At 33.4% G+C, this 16578-nt stretch overlaps 2 protein-coding genes across 4 annotated transcripts in view; one reads left to right on the top strand and one right to left on the bottom strand.

Annotated features, from left to right (window-relative positions):
- LOC142342925 (uncharacterized) overlaps positions 1-8215 on the top strand; it is a 243881-nt gene extending 235666 nt beyond the window's left edge. For both annotated transcript variants that reach the window (XM_075394607.1, XM_075394614.1), the window contains one exon: positions 7605-8215. In XM_075394607.1, coding sequence (XP_075250722.1) covers positions 7605-7856 — 252 coding nt within the window. In that variant the 3' untranslated portion in view covers positions 7857-8215. The remainder of the gene's footprint in view (positions 1-7604) is intronic.
- Positions 8216-11832: 3617 nt separating this feature from the next.
- LOC142351707 (uncharacterized) overlaps positions 11833-16578 on the bottom strand; it is a 44791-nt gene continuing 40045 nt past the window's right edge. For both annotated transcript variants that reach the window (XM_075403862.1, XM_075403854.1), the window contains 2 exons: positions 12843-12939; positions 11833-12144 (listed from right to left, as the gene is read on the bottom strand). In XM_075403862.1, coding sequence (XP_075259977.1) covers positions 11968-12144; positions 12843-12939 — 274 coding nt within the window. In that variant the 3' untranslated portion in view covers positions 11833-11967. The remainder of the gene's footprint in view (positions 12145-12842; positions 12940-16578) is intronic.

Here is a 16578-nt window from a genome sequence, read left to right on the forward strand (position 1 = left end):
ATAGAATTGGACAGAAAAATTTACTCGTGAGGGAAAATGGAGCAGTCGGCAGCGCGTAAGTTTCATAACCTTAATGTCATTTAGCAAAAAAATATCAGCTTGAACAGAAAAGTTTGACTTAGTAGAATTTGACATTATGCGAAGTTTTCTTTGGCAATCTAATCCGGGGCAAATCAGAGCACTTCCTAACTTTGATTCAATACATTTCAACGGAATGTCAATTTTTCAATCTAACTTCTTCTCGAAGCTATTTTATTGTTTCCATAATATTTTGATGTTATGAGAAATTTAAATTTCTTCCCTCTGATTTTCCGTATTTTGGTTTTTGGATCCTATTTGCAGTTATTACCCTGTTAAAACTACAAGATAAAAATTTGACTTTTGAGTATTAAGAATAAATTTAATGAGTGTCACCAGTAATGCTGGAGATGTTTACCTTAAAAAGATTATGAGACTCAGGCGCGGCCGACTGCGCCATGTTATTTTGAGCAAAGGTGGATGAGAAGGAACATGTTTCCCTTTCTTTTTTAAAAAAAATGTCATGAGGAAAAGTAGGTTGGCAGTGTTTTTTTCTAGAAAAACATAATAAATTAAATTAGGTTAGAAATCGAAACATCACAACATTTTTAAATTACAAATAGCACGAGCTGTATGTCACCTTTCTATAATTGATAGTTGTGAACGTTTTGCAGTCGTTAGCTCGTAAGTCGCAAAATCTTAAGGTCGACAGTTCGAGCAGCACTGGGCGCAAAGATTTCAGTTTTCGTTCTAACACTCACAAGTGAAATTATTATCTTTTAGTTTTAATATGTCATTAATTGCAAGCTAGCATTTAAAATATGAGTCATAACATAAAGTAAATAACATAACGATAGTTAATAATATCGAAATATTAAGGAAAAATTAAAATAGTTCGGAGAACTAATTAGACTGAACGATCGACATCTCGTTAAAATTTTCTGAATTAAACAGTTAGGAAGTGCTTCGAGTTGCACCTGGCTCAGGTCACCAAATAAAATAATTTTAGAACGTCATAAATTCCATTAACTTAGAACTCGATATAACTCAGCAATTTCAAAACTTTTTCCCGTTCAAAGTGCGATCATTTTTTGCTATTTTGTTTCCGAATTAGTTTTTTTTTAATGGTGCCATTCAGCTCGTGTTTTGGTCTCAATATCTAAACTCAAGATTAGACAGTGCTGATAACGTTCTTTCCTTGATATATATTCAGTCTTCAAAATTCTTTCAGCTGAGTTGAAAGCTTTGTTACCTTGAAATATGTTTATAATACATTGATGCTAAACCCATCACTCGTATTAAAGTAACTAGCTAAGATTTGATAAATTTATTTTTTTTCCGGTTGTGATCATTCACAATGTAACTCTAGGAATTCAAATGCTCTAATCTCATCGCAGAGTTGTTAAATTGGAGTTAAAAAAGTTATTTTGCGAACTGACCCGGGGGCAACTTGTAGTACTCTGCAACTGTTTGATTCATAAAATTTCAACGAATGGCGACTTTTCAATCTAACTAGTTTTCCAAGATATTTTATTTTTTTACTAATAGGTCGGTGAAATTTAAATTCTTAGGTTATGATTCTTATTTTTTTCGGTATTATATGCCATTTTGTCATTAATGCATTTTTGAAAATGCACATAATTTAATGAGTTATGACTTTTAGAAGAAAAATTACAATGTTCAGTTTGCAACCAGTGAGGCTGGTACTCACTAACTTAAGATTATGAGAATCACACTTTGCCGACTGCGCCTTGTTGCAATGAGAAAAGGTAGAGTAGCAGTGTATTTTTCCAGTAAAAATTATAACTTAAATTTAGTTACACCTCAACACATCTCAGCGATGTAAAATTTCTACACGAACTGAGTGTAACCATTCTGAAATAATTTTTTCGGAAACAAGACAGCAGAAACCATCAATTGGAACAAAAAAAATTGAAATTGCTATATCGATTTCTAAATTAATTTAATTCATATGACCCTGGAATACAACCCTGACAATCTATGTTTACTTCTTTTTAACTTCTTTATAACTTTTTAACTGAAAACAGGCCAGAGTTTGTACTCTTGAAAAACCGATATATAGTGCAGAGCGCAAAATCTTATTTGTCGAGAGTTCCAGCCTCAAGAGTAGCAATTCTTGTATCTTTAATTCTAACACTCACAGTTAAGTTAATATCTTGTGGTTGCAATAGGTCAGTAAATGCTAACTAGCATCTAGAAACCAAAATACTATGATATGAAGTACTCATAAAGTAAAGGTTTTGACGTTCAGTAGTATCAACATATTAGAGAAAGATTGAAAGAGCTTGGAGAACTAGTTAGAATGAATGCCAGACACATTTCGTTAAAATTTTCTGAATCAAACAGTTATGATCTTCAGCGACAAGTTCACCCGGCTTGGATGGCCAAATAAAATTTTTTCATCCAGTCAAGTTCTAGAAGGTCATAATTTCAATTATTTCAGAAGCGGATATAACTCTGCAATTTATTTTTTTTTCTGTTCAATCTGGTTGTTTTTTTTGCTATCTTGTTTCGGAAATTTTTTTCCTTAGAATGGTGATAGTCAGTTGTTTTGCTCTCAGAATGTTCACTCACAAATAAACTATGTTGATAATGTTCTTTCTTTGATTTCTTTGATACACTCAGTGCTGTGCACTAAAGAAGGCTTTATTGATGATTTTTGAAGTATTGGTAAACGAAATTCTTTCAGCTGAGTTGAAAATTTTGTAATACCATGATAATGTTCCCATCTCTCGTAAGACAGTAACTAGCTCAGATTTGATAAATTATTTTTTTTGCTATGATCATTAACAGTCAAGTAAACAAGAATTCAAATGTTCCAGTCTCACTCAAGGGTTGTGTACTTCGAATCTACAAGATTTTATTTCGACTTATGGTTATTACAAGAAAAATTATAAATTTGGTAACCAAGTGAGGCTTGCACTAACGAGTTTAAAATTGTGAGACTTGAGCTCTGCCGTCTTTGCCATGTTCGCTCACGGGTACTTTTTCCTGCCTGTTTTTATTGAAAATTTTATAAGGAGTAGATCTAGATTGGCAGTTCAGTGTTCCTGTAAGAGTAATAATTTCGAAAAACTTTGAATTCAATAGAACACATTACGACGTCAATAGATTGATAAATGAGACTCTTTCTATGATTTAGCAAACTTCCGATTTCTGTTGGACTGTAATTTTGCTTAATAAGAAAATCTGTTTCCTGAGTGGTTTTTTTTCCAGTCAACGTAAATTCAGAGAACAGAATTTGTGCTTCATGATTGTTTTTGCTCAAAATGAACACCTAAGACAATCTGCGTCCTAACCCACTGTCATTAATAATAAAATTGAATTGACTGCTGCATCTCTCTGGTGGTTTTCTGTTTGTAATTCTTGAATTCATCATGAGCAAGTCGTACGGTATATTTAATGTACCATGTTTCTGTTTTCTCTTGTTGTTCAAGCAGCTAATTTTATAATCCCCTATCAAGGTAATTGACTTATTGTCAGTCGACGTGTTATCAACGCAAAAAGCTTTTTCTTCCTTGAACTGCGAACAAACTTTTTTCTGGTTGTATTGAAACATTGATCAGAATATTTTGTTTGGAGAATTTGCATTCTGCCCATAAACTTTCGTAATTTCCTTTCATTTGGTTGAGATCATATCGTATTTTTAAGTTGCCTGTTGGTAGTAATGACAATATTCCACCTGTTTTTGATAATTTCGATTAATATGGTTGTAATTTTCTTTGTTTATTGTTTTTCGCCAGGAAAATTTTTTTTTTGTAGTTTTCTTGTACACAAAATATATCGCAGCTGTTCAGTTGGCTTCTGTATAATGAAATTAGAAGAACTAGTTATGAGAAAATAATTGTTTTTGGTTTAGTTTTTACATTTCCAAGAACACGGATATATATTGTTTTTCCTTGTTCCTTTCTTGCAGCATTTTATCGTCTCTTTAACTTTTCATTTCCCATAGTATATAAAGTTTTTCTGTATTCGTATGTCAAAATACTGCTGAACGACAAACAGTTGGAAACAAAGAAAATTAATACTAAGAAAAAAAAGCTCACGAAGGTCAAAGACAAAGTTTTTTTAATTGTTTTCTCTTTTGAATAGTTATTTTTAACAAGGAAATTTTTGTTTTTGCTTTGTTTTCGAACAGGTTTTTATAATGAATTTTTATGATAGGCATTTAATTTAATGACATTTTTTCTAGCAGTTACAATAATTCATTTTAACAATTAAAGATTTTCCTCAACTCCGTTGCGACCCATTTTGAATGGATACTAAGAAGAGAAAGCTCACGAAAGTTAATGATCAATTTTTTCATTGCTTTCTCTTTTGAATACCTAATTTTTACAAGGTATTTCTAATGAACTAACTATAATAATAATTCATTATAAATACCTTATAAAAATTAGGTATTCAAAAGAGGAAGCAATGAACAAAATTTGATCATTAACTTTTGTGAGATTTCTCTTCTTAGTATCCATTCAAAATGGGTCGCAGCGGAGTTGAGGAGAATTTTCAATGGTTAAAATAAATTATTGTAATTGCTAGAAAAATTGTCATTAAATTGAATACCTATCATAACAATTCATTATGAAAGCCTGTTCGAATACAAAACAAAAAGAAAAATTTCCTTGTAATAATTAAGTATTCAAAAGAGAAAACAATATAAAAACTTTCAATTAAAATGATATTCAAATAAATGACAATTTTTATAGCAATTATAAAAAATTATTTTAACAATTTAAAATCCTTCTCACTCAGCTCCGCTGCGACCCAACCCCCCCCCCCCCAAACAAAAACTTTTCTTTTTTTGTTTTCCTTTCAATATTTAAACAGCTCTCTTTTTTAACTTGTTGCAAAATTTTTTATTTCTTCATAAAAATCAATACTTGTCTCTAAGGGTTCCTTTTTTTTCTTTGGGATGTGTGAGTAGAAATTGAAAATGTGACAGGAGAAAAAGCTTTCCTCGCATATAAAGAGACCCTTTTTGAAAAATATTAGATCAGTGAGTCGTAGTTAAAGTAACAAGCATCGAAGTTCTCCAGCATTGCAAGGGGCTCTTGAGAAAACCGGCAATTTTAAATAATCTTCGCTGATTCTACTTATCGAATATTCTAACAAAATATCCTTTAATTTTTATTTTTCATTCAACTGTTTCACCAGGAAACAATTTATCTTGTTTTTATTACCTGAATGTCGATTAAGCAGCACAAAGGTTTGCGGTAAAAAACTTTTTCAAGTTTTTTTCAAGCACTTTAGATTATCAGCACATTGAGCAGCTTCTCAGCGTAGTTAAAGTCGATGAAGTGAACATACCTTTCTCCCCACCCCACATAATCTGCCCCCATACTCCAGATTCTAATCCCCAATCTTTTTGGTTATTTATTTAATAAGGACTTTCTTCCGAAAACTTGAAACTGGGAGAGAGTTTTTTTCTGTGGTACTGATTTAGCAGTCGCTAAAACTTATTCTCAGGAACTTCCTCTTTTTTAAGAAATTGTGCGGACTGTGCCAATTGTGCTCGAGATGTTTTGATTTTTCTTGCTATTTTTTGTCAACTGATATCTGTACGGTAATTTGCTATTTCTCCAGACTTGCTTTCCTGAGCCCGATTGGAAAATGTTGTTGTCGGTCAATCATTTTAGTTTCTACAAATATTTAGTGTTTCAAAAACATCCAATATTTCGTTCACACACTTGATAATTTATAAAAAAAATTTAACATCACGGGGCAAGTCATATGATCGTGGGAAAACGAAGATATGGTCCTTGGCTCTGTCTAGAACACTCAATTCACATAAACAACAACTTCTTTTCGTGAAACTGGTCTTCACATTTATCGATTCTTTTTCTAAAATTAATAGTCATAAATTCTTCTTGAACAAACATAGCGACTACTAATCACAACAGGGGGTTGGGATTGCAGAAGGGGCTTCAAATGTTGAAATTCAAAGGTTACGTAAGTTACGTCGAAAAGAAGCCTTTAAATTTCTGCTCTCTATTTAACCAATTACGCCTTATTTATTTACGAGAACACAGCTTCAAGAATTTTAATATTATACGTCAAACCAACTACAATATGGAATTTTAATCTGCGAATCTACTAACAAAACTTTCTATAAAGCAAACAACATGTTGATTAAAAGAACTTTTAAAGTTATGTTCTGGAAACGTAAGCACGCGTCCATCGAGCAGATACGAGTTCACAATTTGATAAGCAGCGCTTCAGAGTTACATTTTTTGAAATATTCAATATACTACTAAAACGAATAAAAAATCCACTACTCGGCGAAATTTTTTGAATCAGGAAAGCAGACTCCGATTTGAATAAACTAATGAATGAGAGAAAACGTGGACAGTATGTACAACTCGTAGACAAAGATTCGATGGTATTTCTTTGACAGTAACAGTTAAATTGGCACTGAATTACAACAATTCCTTTATTGAAAATGTTAGAACAATAAAAGAAAACATAAAAGGATTTTGCCATACATTCATTGATCTTTATACAATTGTTAACCAGGTATTTAAAAATACCGTTTTTCAAATAGTTAACCTCTGGTCGAATTGATAATTTTTTTTAACTGACATATTTTTTCCAACTGAAATTGCGCAACTCTTCCACGAAGCGCCTGAAAAGAAACCAAATAGGTTTATTGGGTACCCTGTAGTATCGCTCATTGTAATCTATTGTATCTGTACAATGTGTTTATTTTTTATGACTATTGGCACTACGAATTTTTTGTTATTTTTAAATGTTTTCCTAAGAGTTGATTTTAAAAAACTGCAAGATTTGAATTGAGAATAAAATCAGTATCGGAGGACTTTGCCTTGGACGGTTTGTCGTAAACTTTGGCCAGTTAAGTTAATTTGCTTCATATTCTTTGTTTCTGAATAAGAGCAATACATCACGGGAAAACAAGTGGAAAACGTGAAAAACGTGAAAAGATTGCTCTAAAACTGTTTAATGAAAAAAGTCAGTCAAATAATCGGTTGTACGAAGAACTGCATAAAAAGGACCAAAATTACTAAAAATATTGCTACAAAGCTGCTGCAAAATAATTGCAACAGAATTAGTGATGCGATTTATATCTCTTGCTTTATTGCTTTTCTCATGTTGAAAGAGGCATGCCAAAATTTTGAAATGCCAGATCTCTATAGTGCCGTGCGCTAAAATGCCAGATTTTCCTATATACAAGGCCAGATTTGAAAACTGCTGGCATTTTAAAACTAGCAAAGTGCATGTTTCATGCAAGTTTACGTAACTTTGTTAAAGTTATCTCGAATTTCTTTGCTTATATTTTGGAACTGCTTTTGGGTTCTCAATGGACGCCTGAGTTTTTCGGTGACTTCACAGTGACGTAACCTATGTAATGGTTACGTGACTCTGCTTTAATTCTGAGAACTTCTGGTGTTCATCGAGAACCTCGAAGTAACTCAATCATGCTTTAAACACGAAACGTGCACGTTTTAAAATGGCTAAGTAGGTACTTCTGGTATTTTAACTTCTGGCACTGCAGACTTTCGGCATTTTAAATATGCAGGTGAGTGTTTTAAATTTAGTTATTTCTCATTCAGGTGGAGAACGCGAAGCAGTTGATAGAGAAAATCGAAGACTTGAACAGTCGAGTGGACTGTTATGTGAAGATGGGCGAAATCAGACTGGCCTATATCTGTGTTGCTAAGAGAGGCAGGTCAGGGGTGGGCCAGATGCAGGAGCTGGTAGAACTGGCTAAGAGTGGTGCGGTTGACACCAAAGGAGACATTTTGCCCATAATGCAAAGATGGCTCAAACAGAACTCATTCTCTAATCCCACCAACGAAGAATGAAAAGTTACTTACCTGAAATAACTTACTCGTATAATTATTCTATTATCAGTTGCTGTGAAGTGCTATTAAGTAATATAATGACCCCCTAACCCCCTTCCTCCAAAAATCTCCCTATCGTTCACCGCCCCCAGTCATTTACAATTTATGTATTACGTATAAATTGCGTTCATTAGAACTTTAGTTTCAAACAGTCGGTAGGCGTGGGGATTCAGAAGTTGTACGCCGATGCAGGGGGTGGGGGGCTGTTTGCGAATACTGTTTGGAAACTAGGTGGTTATCTTATCTCAACTTTTCACTCTGCTTTTCACTTTTTAAATGTTATGTTGCTTTAATGATTTGTGGGATCTTTTCCGTCGTTTGTGCCCCCCCCCCCCCCCCCTCCCAGTACGTCATGCTCCCCCAGTTACAGAGCACGTGCCATTACGTAGTAATTAATCATTATGCAAAATAAGACACTTGGGTCCGGGGGCTGCAAATCATATGCACCCACTAAGTGGTGGGGGAGGGGGGGGGGGAACAAACGGAAACGATGCGATTTGCGTAAATGATAAAAGTTTCGTTTTTCTGAAGTGGATTTGGGATTATAAATCACAAAAGATTACTCTTCATAATTTGCGCAGTTGTTGTGTCCCATTCCCATTCTAGCTTAACCATGTCATCCTTAGAGGAACATTTATCGTTAACTCAACAAACTTCATTCCTCTCAAAATTTTTTAATATAAAGTATACCTCTTCGAGTAGCGAAATATAATTCTTAATAGAGTGCTATAAATTTATCAGAGAATTTTAAAAATCGCTTTAGTTTTTAGTAGTTTTTGATGGAATCAATGACGTAATTGTTTATTATAATGATGGTAGCTCTGGTTAATTTTAGTTCAGTTCGTGTAATGCCAAATATTATTAGTTTAAATGTTTTTCAGTTCTGTCCTCCAATTAAATTTTGATCATAACTAAAGATTTTTTAATCTCGTTAAAACCGACGAAAAGTAACTCTAAATTTATGAGCAAATCTGTAACTCAAAGCTATAATTGGAAGCTCAGCAGCAGTTTGGTCTTGTATTTACTGTATTGCCGACAAGATTAGAAAAAGTCCACAAACCTCCCCGTGTTGCCGGAATTTAGGTTCCGTGTTAAATTTGATGCAGACAAATTTTAACAATTCTTTTGCAACTTTCTACGATTCATTAGAGGCGGTGCTTGAATTAAGTTCAAATCCACGCGATTATTTTTTTCTTCAATTTGCATTCTGATTTAGGAAACTCAAGGCTGAAATGTTAAACTTTGAATCTAGTGATGTGAACGACCACCAAAATTTTTTTTCCACCAAAATAGATCAAAACATAAATAGGATGTTATCTTAGAAATGTTCTTAAGTCAAAATGTGGACGTGATTAAACGAAAGCAAAGCCTTGTTTGTAGCTTAATATCATGTTATGATGAATGATATGATTTGACTTTTTGAGCGTTTTCCTGCCTGCCATTACGTGTTTATGATCAAAACTCTTATTTTTTGGTAAGGCATTAAGATAAGTTTTTAGACTAAGGTATGAGGTTGGTTTTGCGCATTTGTCTTCTAAAATTAAGTTGTCGGTTCTAATGATTTTTCCTGAAAACCTTTTCTTTGTCTGATTTAGTCTCCTAAATTTGGTATAACAGTATTATGCTTTTTCACTATTTTGAGCAAAAGAAGCGGCATCTGATTTACTTACGTTTGGAATTACAGATTCTTTGAGACACTACCAGATTTTCCTAAATCAGTGTGTGCCAATTATTGTTTGTCGGATTAAAAGTTTAAAATGCTCAAAAAGCTTAGCAACATCTTGCATAATTTTTTAACTGGAAAATCAGATAATGCCCCCTAATATATAGTTTAGTCCTTAGGTAGAAAAGGCATGAAAATGAAAGCCGCAGCTAATATGCGCGCAAAAATAGTGGATTGAAAAATAGGAAACGTTTCAAGGATGAGTTGCAATAAAATGTTTTTAGGGCTTTACTATGCCACAATAAATTGTGTGCCACACTTTGCCACACTTTCCTTTTAAATAATAGAAACATATACTCTTTATTTTAATGTTTGAGGATTAATTATGATTTTTTTGCTGCCGACCTATAATTTGAAAATTTTTGTTAATCTTAACTTTTCAAAATGTAACGAAGAAATGTGAACCAAAAGTTTCAATTAAGTTAGTTATTAATAACCGCTTAAAAAAATTACAGGCTTGAATACTTGAAAAGAAATTCATCTTGTCTCTTTAAAACTTTATGGAAAGCAGTTCGATTGAGGTTTTCAAAACGGTAAATTTTTTTCTACAATAAAAAAGTTTCACTATCAACCGTCCCTCCGATGATAAAATTAAAAATTGCATTTGCGAACTCACATTAGACATAATGTTGATCTCTTTGTTCCTAAAACTGAATGTCTGCCAAACTATGGAAACGATGTTTCACTGCGTAAAAAGTATTTAACACTTTCTGAGTGGAAACTGATAGTAGATAGCAATTGAACAGATGCTGGCAACTCTCTTTTACAATCATAGCAATCAAAATGTACAAAAAGATGATCTGATGAAGACGAGATTCAACAGATCACAAAAGACCTTCGACAAAAACGGTACCTGAGTGAATAATATATTATTTAAAAATAGCAGCCAATAAATTGATTAAAATTACTCTTCGTTAGATAGTCACTGAAAACTGTAATTATAGAGACCACGTGAAAAGACCATTGAAAAATTTTTGAAAACGAGAAGTGTAAAAGTAATAAAAACCGCTGCTATAAATTCATGATAGAAATTAGATTAAATTATGAATCAATAGCAACTTACCATACCTCTTATTAATGGAAGTAATTGACTAGTCAAAAATCAAAAGAGAAAAGCTAAAAAAATCCCCAATATTGTTAGAAAACAGAAAGTCATAGAAACAATCAGCTTTGAACTTTAGCGATTGAGTTTATTTATTTACGCTTCATTAGCAGCCAATGAGAGCTGTCATGAATGCGACTAAGTGATAAAACAAAAAATAACTTTAAAAACGGGCAAAATTTAAAAACTCCCCTATGAGAACGAATAATGTTAAAGACTAGTAAAGTTGCCCATTGAGGCATTCGGGCAATTGCAGAGCCACAGTTAGAACTATGTGTACTATTTTACTACCAATCAGAAAAAAAAGAATGGATACAAGTCAAATTGCGGGGCGTGAAAAGTTCCTTATCAAAATCTTATTCAAGCACTAATTTCTCACTACAAAATGGTAGTTTCAGAAAAATCACTCTTCAAATCTGCTTATTTTTTTCTCTTTTTTACTACTCCAGCTTGACTATATTTTCCTCCCTACTTTGACTTTTTTGCCCTTAAAAAGTTGAACAAATACTGATAAATTAACTATATTGTCATCGAATAACCAAATCTTGTGTTTTTAGTTTTCTAAACAAATAAGGATTTTGCTACAAAATTGATACAGGTTAACAGAAATGCTAATTAAAATATCAATCAATCTGATATCGTGTCAATTTGTTTGAAATTTTTTGATAAACCATAATGAAACAATAATTGTACCTTTATATTGGAATGACGCTAATATAATCATTGTTTTAAAGTTTCCTTTTTCTAATTTAATTGTCAGCTCTTTGTGACTGTCCCCAGCTGCGTTATTTCTATATTTAGGACCTGATTAATTCCGTTTTTGTCCTAGCAGCCAAATGTCTGCATATTTATTGCAATCGAATTGCACTCGAACGGCTGGTTTGGTTGCAGCTAGTTGAACCTGAAAGAGTGGGGGGGGGCTGGGGTTGGTGGGGGAGGGCTGCAAAACCAAAATTTAAAATTGACCTTCACACTTCCGAAGCACCTTCGATGAAGCGTACTTTTAGAACCTGCTAAGGTTCTAAGAGCTATATACTATAATGACCTAGGTTTTTATAAGTTAATCTCGCTTCTCTTGCCCAATAGTCAAATTTCCCAAGTGAACGAAATTAGGATAAAGCAAATAGACACACAAGCACGACTAATAATTGCTTCTAACTTCGTTCCAGAACAATTCAAAATATCAGTTTAGATGGTCATATTCTACAGTGCGGAGGGGGCTAAGGAAACAGGGTAGGGCCGACTTTCTAATTGCCCTGGGCTGTGTTAGTAGCAGTCTTCTCAGTGCGAGTGTCGTAATTTTCGGAGTCGTAGTTCTCTGACTCGGCAGTTGTGGTGGCAGTGCCAAGAGTCTTGCTCATTTTGCTCCTGTTTGTTGAAGCGTTAGCAAATGCATTCTTCCGCTCCCATGCATCAGTCGTAATCTATGCAACATGATTGACACAGGCCATTACGTCATAACTTATATCAACTTTAAGATTTAATTAGAGCTGTTAGCGACTTGAAAAATTTTAGAATTGTTGGCGTTATTGCTCCTTTTTGTTTTTGCCCCCTCCCACTTGCCATATATAAATATAGCAAGTGTACATAAATATAGCCAGCCCCATGCCTTATATAAATATAGCCAGTCTGTTTGTACTCCCCCTAAAAGCGCAATGTTTGCTTCGTAGGTTAATTTTGCTCTCGCATTTTCGAATTTTTGTTCAGAGTTATTTAAAAAAAGAGTTTGGTTAATTTTTTTAAGACAAAATAATTGTCAAAATGACAAAAATGCCAATTTTTCAGTCGCTACCTACATTATATACAAAGTGTAATTACTATTATACGAGTTAATATTAAAATTTCGCTGCATCTAAAATTTAGACGATCTAAAATTTATGAGCGAAAAAAAAAATTTTTTGGAAAAGATCCAAAAAAAATTTTTATATTTTAATTCGAAGTTGTCCGCTTTCTAGTAGTTGTCGCCGAGATACTGAGGTTCTGCTGGATATAACCGAGTTTCTTTTGCAAGGCGTTTTTAATTTCCAAAATCTGACATTATGAGAAGGCTTGTTGAGAGATTGGGATAAAAACATTTTTCTACGGTTTCTGTGTACTCATAAATGCATGGAAAAAATCAAACCTTAATTTCTGGCTCAATGCTTGCTTTGTACTTCTTCTTGCAGAAGACCCTCTGGAAATCTTTCCTGATGCAGTAGCCAAACAACCTCCCATAACACCTAAGGATCAAAAAACAGAATTTACAATCTCCTAAAATTGAGCAATTTAATTGAAACCCACAAAACGAACACTTTTGAAACCCGAAGTTTGCCACCAAAAAATAAAGGTCAGAGAGTAAAGATCACAACAAAACCGAGTTTCGACCTTAATTCAGACAATGCAGAGATTACTTAATGAAATTTAACTTTTTTTTTCCAATTTTCATACCTGCACTTGTCACTCGCTGGTTTCAGTGATACCTAGTAACTCCAGTTAAACTTCTCTTCGCCCGATTCAGTTAAGCCCCACATGTTAAAACCTTTTTTTCCACTTTTTGACACCGCAAAAAAACTTTTCCCTAACACCTACGAAAACTTTATTTTGGATTTAGGAAATTAAATTCAAAACTTGTTTCCCAAACATATACATATCTCTAATTTTGAACATTGACTGTACCAGGGGATAAAGATGTAAAAGCGGGTTTAAAGGATAAGGGGTTTACTTAATAACTTAAAAGGTGGGAAACCGGTACCAAGGTGTCAGTTGGAAAAAAATGAAGGAAAACATATATATTGTTTTTACCTCTCCCCAATATTTTTACGTTCCCACATAAAAATATGAGTTGTTATAGAGCATGCAAATATGTAAAAAAACCAATTGCGCCTTAGTGGCTTAAAAGATATATACCCATTAAGCTTGGGGCAGAATAGATAGGAAAACCTAATTTGTAAGTTATGGTTTAACTCGTATTAGAAATTGCGGATTAAAATGACTGAATTTTATTAGCACTTAATCAAATCTCGGATTTTATAGAGTTTTGTATCTGACATGCAATCCAAAACATAGCTGACAGATTGCCAGAAAATAGCCGCAATAGATTCGTAGATCGAAAGTCTAAAAAAACAATAAAAAAGACAGACCAAAAAATTCGTCTTTTCATTGAGGCTGATCTGTTATATTTTGATTAAAAATCTGTATAATTTATAGCTGCCTCTATTAGCTGATCTCTAATAACCATCATTTAGAGTGACACACGCCCATTTGACCTTATCTCTTTGAATTAAAGTAAATAAAAGTCAATTTCAAAGTGAGGAAGTCATTTTTGGGAGTGAGGTAAGTCAAGTGTGACCAAAAATTTAATCACGCGCATGAACAAAAAACTCGCTCCACTAAGAGCGAAAAATGACGTCACACATGCAATTCAGTTGAAATTGCATGAACGAATGAACAAAAAGTGGCTGTGACGTCATATGGTCGTAACAAAAATCATGACGACGAAATAAAAAACATAGCAGGACAAGTCCTGAAATACAATCCAAGTAATTGAATGAAAGACAGACCTAATGAACCTGACCAGCAGATCAATTGAACAATCCTAGCCAACAAGACAAAATCTCAAAAGTTGAGAAACTAAAAGAATCAAACAAACTAACCAAAAAAAACGCCCATTGCTAAAACCCTTGAAGCTTTTAACTTGAAGGCCATATGAATCATTTCAAAATACTCATTAACTTACGCAAAAAACTTGAAAGAGATGAATCTGCCACTAAAAGTAGATAAATTGGACAAATATGACAAATGTATCAAGAAACTGAGAAGAGAAAATTTAAAGAAAATTTCCAAAAATAGAACTAAAAAAAGGTCAAAACATTTTTTTGACTCTGTAGTTTTGTTTGGTAAACCGTCTATAACATTTAAAAAGTTTCGTTGGCCAGTAAATATAGTTAAACTCAGAGAATGACAAAAAAAATTGAAAAATTTGAAAAAAAATCGAAAATTTTAAATTGCAAGCTTTATTTAAAAAAATCCATACAATTGCAAAATTAAAAAATTACAAACTACTTTATTGCCCCTAGAAACTATGTAGTAACATACTAGCAAACACTATAGGAGGTTCCCTGGCCACTGAATAAAAATTTCAAAAATTTAAAGAAAAAAATATTTTCAGTAAACTGTTAGCAAACCCTAGATGAGGCTTCTTGCCCCCTGGGGCTGGAAAACTTGAATAATGACAATAAACGTCAGAAAATTTGAAAAAAAAAACAAGTTTGATTTAAAAAAATTGGTAAAATTCTTGAAGTTAAAATGTTTAAAACCACTTCATTACGCAATAAACTATTATTAAACCCCAGAGGAGCTTTTTTGACATCAAAGTCTGAAACAACTCAAAAAATGACAAAAATTTTCAAAATTTGAAAAAAATTAGTATAAATTACCGTGTTTATGTTTGGAGTAGCAATAGATATAGCGCTTAAAGGCCGTAAAAAGCAATTATGTCTTGCAAAGGACCTCTATCAACTTTAATAAACCTCAATTTCAGACTGGTCCAACAAAAAATTCAAAAAAATGACGAAAAAGTGCTAAAAATTTCATTATTTTAGGCTCAAAAACTCCCAAAAATCACCTTTTAACCTTGAATTACGGCCTTCCCAGTAGCTTCACCACTCTGAGTACTTGAGGGACTACTAAACGCGGGCCTCTAATGAAACTTGATGCCCGCTGAGCTTTGCCTGTTTATCCCGTTTTGAAGGCTCAAAGTCATGAAAAGAGGTGTGAAAACATCTTACAAAAATAAAAAAACATAGCAGGACATGTCCTGACGTACAATTCAAAGAATTTTCATTGACTAAACAGAAAAACTAGACCTAGAATGGACTATGAGTGAATTGAGAAAACCATTATAAAAAAAAATCAGATCAAAAAATAAGAAAAAAAAACAGAAAATCAATGTCAAAATGCCGCATGTGAACAAAAAAAACCACTAGCGAGAAATAAAAATTTAATTCAAACAAAAAACTAGATCAAGAACGGACTATGAATGGATTGGGAAAACCAATTAGAAAAAAATGCGATCGAAATAATAAAAAAAACTGTAAAAATCAAAGTGAAATTGCCGCATGTGAACAAAAAACCACTAGCGAGAAAGCGAATTTTTGTTCAAACCCCGTTTTCTCACTACTTTAAATTTAGAGCGAAAAAATTTCACGCCACAAAACCACTCGCTTTTTCGCTCCACTTCCTGTTTCGGCGTGACCAAAATCACTACTCCAATTTGACTTCAAAAATCATGAAAATGTGTGAACAGATCTTAAAAAAAAAAAAAGACAGCGCCCCAATACAATTCAAATTCTTTGAATTTTAAAAAAGACAGAGCACCAATACAATCCAATTCTTGGATTGTAAAAAAACCAAGAGAAGGCCAATAATAGCCCCAGCTATCGCTGTGCGGCTATTAAAAATAGATACAGAAACTCGCAAAAGCAAATCTTGGACTAATTAAACTTGTTTTGGGTAAAACAGTGACAAAATACTTATTCAAATCAGAATAGATCTTTCCAGTATGAGGTACGCTATCCAGCCAGCTCTGATGAGAGTGATTAGGGACGAGCATGGAGGGGGAGGGGGGCAAATCACCCCAAGAGTCTGGCTGGACGATCTACGGGCTGGAAAATCTGATCAGGACCCCACCCACAGTCCATCAGGTCTGATCAGGGCACTACCTACTGTTTGGCAAGTCTAATCACAGGTCCTCCGAGTCTGTATACGTGGTCCAAAGTCTGGACAGTTTCTTGGTATGATCTGGATAGTGTGAACAAACTTTTTTAGAGTTATCATAGTCTGATCCAAAACACTTCCAGATTTTGGAAAGTCTGCTCAGA

The sequence above is a fragment of the Convolutriloba macropyga genome, chromosome 1 (assembly GCF_964194025.1).
Source record: "Convolutriloba macropyga chromosome 1, txConMacr16.3, whole genome shotgun sequence".
In the NCBI taxonomy this organism is placed as follows: domain Eukaryota; kingdom Metazoa; phylum Xenacoelomorpha; order Acoela; family Convolutidae; genus Convolutriloba; species Convolutriloba macropyga.